Source organism: Pectinophora gossypiella, chromosome 21 (genome assembly GCF_024362695.1).
Source record: "Pectinophora gossypiella chromosome 21, ilPecGoss1.1, whole genome shotgun sequence".
Lineage (NCBI taxonomy): Eukaryota > Metazoa > Arthropoda > Insecta > Lepidoptera > Gelechiidae > Pectinophora > Pectinophora gossypiella.
Genome location: NC_065424.1, coordinates 3,343,243 through 3,353,118, shown reverse-complemented (window position 1 = coordinate 3,353,118; position 9,876 = coordinate 3,343,243). Strand labels below are relative to the sequence as shown.

Below are 9,876 nucleotides of genomic sequence, written 5' to 3'. Positions count from 1 at the left end.
ATTAACAAATAAATGACGAATATATTTATAACAATGTGTATGGTAATAAAATAAATGCCTAAATAAGCTTTAGAGATTTAACATAACTAGTGCACACTATAATGAGCTTTTTGACGTTCGTCCCGCTCATCAAGTATCATATTAATTAATAACTATGTTGATGGAGCGAATTTCTGTACTTTATTATGTCGAAATGGCCATCACAATGTGCTGCTAGTTTAAAACGTCTCGTCACCAGTAAAGTTCCTATCTAATTACAACATTGAAAGAGTCAGTGACTGCTTGTTCAATCTTCTTGTGGACCTGGTTGACCTCCTCCTGCTTGAGGGTCCTCTCTAAGTGCCTATAGACAATGCTGTAGCACAAACTATGCTTTTTCGACTTGGGGTGGATAAACTTGTCTTTCAAGCTCACCTGAAATTTAAACAAATAGTATTTTTAAAATATTTGAGCATTATTATTTATTTACCTACTATTATTTCTGTGAATATTCTTAAAGGCTCCAACATAGGCGTCGTTTTACTTGCCAAACTGGGTGGTTTCCCAGGTCAAAGATAAATTATGAAATTCTGATTACTAAATAAAGACAGATGGAATGAAGAATGGTGACAAAAAACGTTTTCTTTTTTCTATTTAACCTATTTATTCAATTTAATAAAGAAAAATGTAATAATAAGTGCGACATTTTGTCATGTTTACAATAGTAATTTTGTATTTTGACATTTAGTAAAAAATGTAACAGATTTGACTAGTTGGAAACTAGCCTATTACATCTTTGTTGAACTAGTGCCTAAATATCTCAGAGTCCCAAGGAAGAGTTATTTATTTTGAGTTACCATTTGTATATATTTGTGTGTTATTTATATAGTACTTTGGGACCTCAGGAAGTCACAAGGCATGTGTTCTTATTGTTAACACTGCTAAATTTTAAAAATTAATATTTGTTAGAAATGTAATACCAACCTGTTCAATAATATCACCTCCAATATCTCTGACTAGATCATAGAAATCATTGTTTACGAAGGAATCTGTAGTTACATTAGAAGGCAGCCAGAAAGAAATGTCATTCGTACACTGTGGGTACACCGATACTGGTTTGTACGTAATCTTATCCTGGATGTTATCAGTGTTGAACTGCGCTAAGAATCCAGAATCGGTACTCCACATGAGTCTTATATCTGGTATTTTATACAGTGCCATTGCAAGCCTTTCCAAACCAAGTCCAAATGCATATGCAATGCTGTTACTTGGTCCAGCATTTACTAAAATTTCATTCCGCACTATGCCACAACCAAGTACCTCCATCCATTTGCCTTCATATAAAATCTCAAGTTCCCAAGATGGATGGGTGAAGGGAAAATATGCGTCTACCCAACGGTGCTCGATATCATCTCCGAATAAATAGTAAACAAGACCTAGAAGATGGGTTTTTAGTTGGGTTTCCATGAGTTTCGACGCTTCTAAAGTGTGGCAGCTTTGCTTCATGGGGTCTGATATTGAATTTTTAAAATTGTGTGGATTTTCTATGTCATATGTTGGTTCAAATATCTTTAGGTCTTGGTCTTCCCCAAAAAGTTCTTTACTACTTTGGGATCTCACTGCGTCTACCTGAAAAATATATTTAATACTTTAATAATAATGTGAGTGCTCAGTTTTGAAATTCATACAGTTTGATTCTTATATAATAGCTATATTTGTCTTGTTCATAAAGTCTATTCCTAATATTCATGCAGAAGTAAATGATCATTATACTAACTTGATGGAACACAGGAAAATGTGTGGAATCAATCTCATCTCTTCTGTACACGTCTCCAATCATGAGGAAGTTGTCCAGACCGGATCGAAGGAGCTCCATCTGATGCGCAGTCATATGTGCCCTCAGCAATACATCCTTGTTAATATAATAACAGTCTGACTTCGCTCTACTGGGGTGATCGGCGGGAATCAACAAGTCATCAAAGTTCTGCTTCGCGGTGACGATAGGCGACAAATTATCATACACGCTAAATGCCGGGTGACCTCTATGAGTAAACGAAGAATAGAAATATTTCACTATGCACTGTCGTACCAGCGACAACGGATTACCTTTCTGTAGATGCAAGTTTCTGTTCAAATACGATATAATTTTGGGAGTGATGTTCGTGTAATCATCGCTGATGAAGTCTTTGTTGTTCAGCCGGACTGTTGCGACCGATTTCGGAGCAGTGCTATATTTACATCGGAATAAAACCGCTGAGAAAATAGGCTGGGTATTGAATAGTTTTCTCATGATTTCTGGTACTTGCAGCCGTTCTTCAGGCGACACACGGTAACAGAGATTGCACGTTAATGTGTAATAAATTGAATTGTATCGCTGATAGAAAATAATTATATTGTAAATAAATAACAGAAATCAAAACAAGACATCTCGTAATCGTAACCTCACTTTTTGGGACAATTTTGGGAGCTTTGAAGTTTGAAGAGAATTCGGATATTATGTGGTTTCAAATAGATTTTAAATAGATTTATTCAATATTACAATGTAGATTTACTTAAGTTTCGTCGATCAAGTATTGACTAATTAAATAAATGAATAGAAGATTTAATTAAATTACTGATAAAACAAAGGTGATTTAATAATCACACATTTAGTACCTAACTGTGCGTGTATCCGATTTTATGTTAATACACGTTTCATTTTACGCAATTTATTTTTTTGAAGTAATATATAAGAAAAATATATTTGCTTAATTATTTACTCTTTAAATGTACATAATTATTTGCACTAAATAAAATTTCACTTGATAGCTTTTTCAAAGGCGTGTATGTAATGAACTGGTGTACATTAAGTATTACAGTCATCATCTTTCGCTTGATTCGAGTTGGTTGGTGACGGACGTGATTATTGATTATCAGCTGTTTTCTGTCAAAAATTTGAAATTCGTTGCCTAACCTTAAATTCTAACCTATAAAATCTTATTACACATAAAATATAACATTATCTGAGAGAAATCAATTTAAAAGTAACTGTGAGGCCGCTTTATATTTATTGTTTTCTTTATTTGATGTAAAATTAGCAATGATTCGGAAGAGATTGGTGAATTTAGCGCAGTTAAGTGCTGTAGGAGCGACGGGATACTACATAGGGCAGTATACACAAAAGCCACAGGAAATAAATGAAAACAGGCTAGTGGTAGATGGTAAAATTATAAAGAGCCTTCCTGGACTGCCGATCTTTGGAACTGTATCCGCTGCAACCCCTTTTACTGAAGGTGGAAACTCTAAGGATAGAGTAAGTATAGTGCATGGAAAATACATCATATTCATACCTTTTTATTTATAAATAGTATTGAGATTCTAATAATTTAATATAAAAAGAAACGCACTCCTCGTGTAGGTAAATAAATAACAATTATGTTATTAATTTATTTACAGATATCACAAATTATGAAATATGGTTTTCCTAGTTTAGACAATGTTCGTTCTTATGAAGACTTTGTGTTATCCTATGACCGGCGGAATAGAGTACCTAACTGGGTATTTGAACATTTAACTAAGGACCATGTGGCTAAGAATGACCAGGTAGATAGAAGCAAATGTGACTTTAAACCAGATGAGAGTATACATCCGTTCTTCAGGTAAGTTTGAAATCAGATATCCAGTTCAACCTCGTAAGGCCGAGATTACTAGACACAATAGTTGTTTAACTACCGACCCACCGGCCTGACCTTGTGGGGTTGGGATTAAAATCCCAACAACTTTCTTTTTTGTTTTTTTTCTTTTAAAAAAGAACATTCGAAAATTTCAATTATATAAACAAAGTTACTACTTACACATTTAACATCTAAAGTACTACTATACAAATTGCCTTTTTGTTCATAATGTCCTATGTGGCAATCCAATTTTTTGTTGTTGGTTGACGATCACCCCTGTTTCCCATTGGGGTAGGCAGAGACCATGGAATACCAATTACAAAAACAAATATTCAAATGATAATTTAAAAACAATAAACATTGCAAAAATGTTAGCATTCAACTTTATGAACTTGATGGAAAGTTTATAATCTAATAAAGCAATACAAAAATTCCTTATTGCATGTACAAAAGACAATATTGTCTACAGATCTCAAAACAGTGACTACAAGGGGTCAGGGTTTGACCGAGGCCACATGGCGGCGGCTGGTAACCACAGGCTCGCGCAGAAGCATGTTGAACAGACATTCTATCTCACAAACATGGCTCCTCAGGTAAGGAAATTCATATAAAATGATGATACTATCTAAATTCGAATTCGTATTTCATTTCTATTAGTAAAGGGGTTCAAATTCGAACATTTTACTACATAGGTTGGCATCAATGTCAGTTCGAAAATATTATACATCAACGGTTGGCATAGTCGACCTGTTAAATCTTCAGGTTAGGTGAGTTTATCCTGTAAACATGAGATAATGCTAGGGAGATCTGGTGGATTTTTGAAAATAGCCACCCACGATGTCATGTGACACGATGTCATGTGACACGATGTTATGTGACACGATGTTATGTGACACGATGTTATGTGACACGATGTTATGTGACACGATGTCATGTGACACGATGTTATGTGACACGATGTTATGTGACACGATGTTATGTGACACGATGTCATGTGACACGATGTCATGTGCCACGATGTTATGTGCCACGATGTTATGTGACACGAGGTCATGGTGACACGATGTTATATGACACGATGTCATGTGACACGATGTTATGTGACACGATGTTATGTGACACGATGTCATGTGACACGATGTTATGTGACACGATGTTATGTGACACGATGTTATGTGACACGATGTCATGTGACACGATGTCATGTGCCACGATGTTATGTGCCACGATGTTATGTGACACGAGGTCATGGTGACACGATGTTATATGACACGATGTCATGTGACACGATGTTATGTGACACGGTGTTATACGACACGATGACATGTGACACTATGTTATGTGACACGAGGTCATATGACACGATGTTATGTGACACGAGGTCATGTGACACGATGTTATACGACACGATGTCATGTGACACGATGTCATGTGACACGACGTTATTTGACACGAGGCCATGTGACACGATGTCATGTGACAAGATGTGAAGTGCCACAATTTGATAAAGGACAAGTGTCTTTTGACAAAAACAAAAAAAATATATATATATTTCGAGTCTTGTATTTATATCACTTATGTCTGTATAAATCTTACTTTTCAGGTAGGCGAAGGATTCAACAGACATGCCTGGAACAAACTAGAGAAGCACGTGCGGAAGCTGACCAGGGTCTACGACAATGTATACTGCTGTACAGGGCCACTTTACTTACCTAGGTATAAATTAACCATTATTAGAAAAAAATATAATAATTTTATATTGTTAATTATGTAAAAAGGGGGCGGCCCAAAGAGACCTGGCGACGCTCGGTTGACTGAGAATTAAAAACACTCGACATGTCATGGGAGCAAGCTACGGAGGCTGCAAAATCGCGAGGAGTGGAAATCTGCTATTCGAGCCCTAAATCTCAACAGGGGATAAAAGTGTTAGAACATTAATTACATTGTGAGACTCTCTTTTGTTTGGTAAGGACATTGCAGGCATCAATCACCTGATTGTCCGAGAAATTTTGGTCCCGGAAAACACGTCCGCCAACACACAGTGGAACAGCGTGGTGTAGTATGCTCCGTACCCCCTTCGACCGATTGCAGGGAGGCCTGTACCCATCAGTGTGTCATATATAGGCTGTTTATGTATTAATTACATTAAAATTCACGTCTGTCACGAACATCTCTCTTTCTTGTATTCATCATAGCTCACTGGCAAATCCTAAGATTACCCAGGCAAGTTGTCGGTAAAAGTTTGAAATGACGTCACAAACAGAAACTATGTCGCTCTATAAGGCAACAAAAATGTGTACTAAAAACAAATTACATTACTTATCTTAAGTTTACGCCTATATTTACCAATTTATAAAGTGCTTTGGCCTTTTTCGATAATGGGTTTGCCAAAGCAATGTTACATTCTCCAACATATCTTAAATCGAACGATTATTGAAGTGTGATTCGGCGTTTTGCCATCATTTCTTGTTAAATATTATGATGTTCCGGCATTTGTAGTAGCAAAACATAAGCGCACTACATCCCAATGGGGTCTATTGCACGATCGACTAAGTACACATTAACTTTTTTGACAAATTGAACTGTAAGTCTCACTAAATGTCAAATATGTTAGTGCGACAGTCCTAAAGTGGGTACATTATATTGCTCATGACTGTACCCACACCTCACCAAGCTTTCTGTTCATCATCATCAATTTAAGAGCCACGTTCTTGTCGGTGTAGCATTTTCCATTCCAGTCTATCAAAGGCCAATTCCTCAAGCTTTCTGTTAGACCATCGGTATAGCTCGCCGTTCTTAATGGTCGACTGTGTAGCCAACTGTGTAGCAATTTTAGTAGGATATTTTTTTAATTTCAGGAAAGAAGTGGACGGCAAGTCTTACGTGAGGTACCAAGTGATAGGCGCTAATACAGTGGCGGTGCCGACGCACTTCTACAAGGTCGTGGTGGGGGAGACAGCGGACGGCACGCTCGACATGGAGGCCTACGTCATGCCGAACCAGAAGATTCCTGACGAGACGCCCGTCACTTCCTTTATGGTAAGGAGATATTACTTTCACAATACAATGGGTATTTTAACTCCTACATGAGACGCCTCAAAAGGACACACGCGTGGAATAATATCTAAACTATATAAATAATATTATTTATTTGTTTATTTATAGCCTTATATCAGAAATACAAGTACATTTTAAAGTTTTTTCTTAATCTACGATAAACAATTCTTGTGCCGGACCCAACTAGTTGGGCACCTAGTTCCGCTCACATGCAACAGATGGCGCCACATTCAATAATGCAGTCTTCAAGCAGTAGTGAAACGCGATATCGAAGTTTACACAGCAAGACGCATATACACAACTTCCAACACAACACTGTTGGATTGTCGATCCCTAGTCACACTACCAACTTGTGGCTAGCGGGGTACTATGCTCAGTTCGGTACCCCAAAAACATCCTTTGCCGGCAGCACACCCTCGCCGCCAAACTTCTCTCCATTCTTCTTTGCTGTGCACTAATCTGGTCCAGGTCTTAGTGTTTCCAGCCATTGAAATAATTTTGTCGGTTACATTGCCTACCCCTGTTTCTCTTATGGCCTCTAGGGTACCATAGTGTAACAACTTTGCTCCATTTATCTCCTCTAATAGTATGTGCAGTCCACTTCCATGTTAGCCCACTTCCACATATAAATATAAGCCACATGCGAGCACATGAACATCGGAGTTGAAGCAGTTTCCGTAGCCGAAATCGGCTGGATCACATCATCATGACCATAGAAGAATTCGTTGTCCTTATATGTATACTTCTTTACTTGTGGCTCTGTCTACCCCGTTAGGGTAGTTAAAGCAAGTTATAAAAGATACATGTGATGTTAGTGATTGTCTTTCTTTCTTAGATTAGGTAGTCTATTTGATAGTTTATTTGATTTTATTTATACAAATTATTCTTTCAGGTACCTCCAGAGACGATAGAAAGAGCAGCAGGGCTACTCTTCTTCGATAAACTACAACGGAATAAACTGACAAGAATTAATGGCCGAAAAGTGTAATATCTAATTTACTAAGGGCTGATTTTACAATAAATAAATTATTTGTCAATGGAATAGCAAAATTTTGTAAAAAAAAATTAAATTTGGAACAACAGGAAAAAAATCAAATATGGAACACTTGATTCCACGAATTGGGTAGTTCCGTCAAAAGTAAATAAAATAAAGACAGATCTAAAACCCCAGTCTAAAACTGCTGAAAAAAAAAACTTTTCTCTATTTAATTTTATGAATTTTAACCAGTGCACTGTGCTTTTTCACAAAAAATCCATAGTAATTTCGTTTAGTAAAACGGAACTGCGGGCTTAGGACCGTACGCGCGCGACTCTTTCTCGCCTCGACGTACATCACCCGTCACTCTCTCACAGTACTGCACAGAAAGAGACAGACGATCGCTGTCGCGGCGAGAGTCGTGTGCTTACGGTGGTAAGTGGATTTTACTACTTGGAAACTAGCTTTTTTCTATCTGATTATTGGAAAATCGGCCCTTAGATTTATAGTGCAATTAGAATAATTATTGAAATCTTTATGAGAATTTGTAAATAGACTTAAATTAATAGATCTTTTTTACCTGTGATTTTATTAGCTCCCCCATCGGACTTTGGGTTTCCTTCGATTCAACTACTTTCTGTCCCGTACTACCTCTGGCCACTTCAATACAAGATCGGTTAGTCCTGCTGTACCTTTCTGTTAAGTTTAAGGAAATGTGCAACTATTTACGAACTAAATAAAGTAGTGATGTGCCGGATCGTTAAAAATGTATATCCGCGGATACGGAACTGAATACGGATATTTAGTGTAAAAATCCGCGGATACGGATCTTTATTTTCTTATTCGATATTATTCGATTGGTGTCGGCGCCCGCGACCTTGAAACGATAGTTGACGTCTTCGCTCGCCGCAACGTCAGGCAGGATACGTTTTAACTTGCATTGCGCGGATAGTACTTTTGTTTTGGTTATGGTAAAACAATCTGAATGGAATTTTATAGTTTTTTATTTAATAATTCTACTTAATCACCTGAAAAAGATCCGCGTGAAAAGTAACGGACACGGATACGAATTTTTCTTTTATCTCGGATATCCGCGGATACGGATATTCGGAACATCACTAAAATAATGTAATGTATGAGACCAAGAAATGTAATGAGGGACTTTCTAGGCTACGTTCCTCAAAAACAATATAGATGGCGCTGTACAGATTTTCTATCCATACAAATATATACTTTATTGTTATTGCACCTTTTTTAATTAAATTAATCTTTTTTGGGGTTATGTATACGTTTTTACAATAAAATACCAGATAATGGCCCCGATTCCTGCAGACACCGCCTAATTTTATTTTAAGTTATATCCGTCATTTTCATATCCGTCAAAAAGGAAAGGGACGGATGATTCACAGCTCTTAATTTTAGGAAGAATGAGTAAATGAATGAATAACCCGGGCGAATCAAAAAGGTACGTCGCTAGTATGCAATCCGTTTGACGTGCTGTCTACTTAACTGTGTCGGGTTATTGATTGATGAAAAATTTTTAGACGGTTGGTTTAGATTTGTGCTTAAAATTGACGTGTGTTCCATAAATTTTATGCTTGTCGATTACCCGTCCCGTTCCTTTTCGGCGGATAAGAAGATGACAGATATAACTTAAAATAAAATTAGATGGTATTTACAGGAATTAGCACCAATATTTTAAATTTGTCAGTAAATAAATTTAAAGCTCATGTGAATCTTACTTTATGTAAAAAAGCTTATTATGTAAAAACGAATGGGTGATTGAATGTGTTCCTATAGTTATTAAATAACTTGTAATGTATACCCTCATTGGTTTTTAAAAGATGTGTTGCTGTTGCAGTTTCTTGTCATTTCTTCTCCTCAGCCATAACACCTTGCGAAATGACGTAAATTCAAAAATGTTACATTGACCTTCAACAAGTTTATCCATGATAATTACGTTGAATAAAATGATTCTGATTTCTGCACCAAAATAAAAAGTATCAATCTCTTAACTAACCATCCATCCATCCTATGACCTTCTAATTTCATGGATAACAGACATATGCATTATTTATCTTTGTTTTTGGGTATAAATGATGACCCCTTTGAGGAGCTCGGTGGCGCAGCGGTAAACGCGCTCGGTCTGCGATTGTTGAAGTTAAGCAACTTTCGCAAAGGCCGGTCATAGGATGGGTGACCACAAAAAAA

General features: G+C 36.8%; 2 protein-coding genes across 2 annotated transcripts; one reads left to right on the top strand and one right to left on the bottom strand.

Moving 5' to 3' along the window:
* Position 1: 1 nt before the first annotated feature.
* Positions 2-2,436, bottom strand: LOC126376594 (probable phenylalanine--tRNA ligase, mitochondrial). The gene is made up of 3 exons (XM_050024084.1): positions 1,757-2,436; positions 964-1,608; positions 2-414 (listed from the first exon to the last, which is right to left on the bottom strand). Exons 1-3 carry the CDS (start codon positions 2,267-2,269, stop codon positions 247-249), a joined length of 1,326 nt encoding a protein of 441 aa, XP_049880041.1. The 5' UTR covers positions 2,270-2,436; the 3' UTR covers positions 2-246.
* A 459-nt stretch (positions 2,437-2,895) lies between these two features.
* Positions 2,896-8,908, top strand: LOC126376670 (endonuclease G, mitochondrial). The gene is made up of 6 exons (XM_050024219.1): positions 2,896-3,271; positions 3,415-3,617; positions 4,102-4,225; positions 5,236-5,348; positions 6,491-6,671; positions 7,582-8,908. The coding sequence occupies exons 1-6, from the start codon at positions 3,059-3,061 to the stop codon at positions 7,675-7,677; spliced, it is 930 nt and encodes a 309-aa protein (XP_049880176.1). The 5' UTR covers positions 2,896-3,058; the 3' UTR covers positions 7,678-8,908.
* The last annotated feature ends 968 nt before the right edge of the window (positions 8,909-9,876 follow it).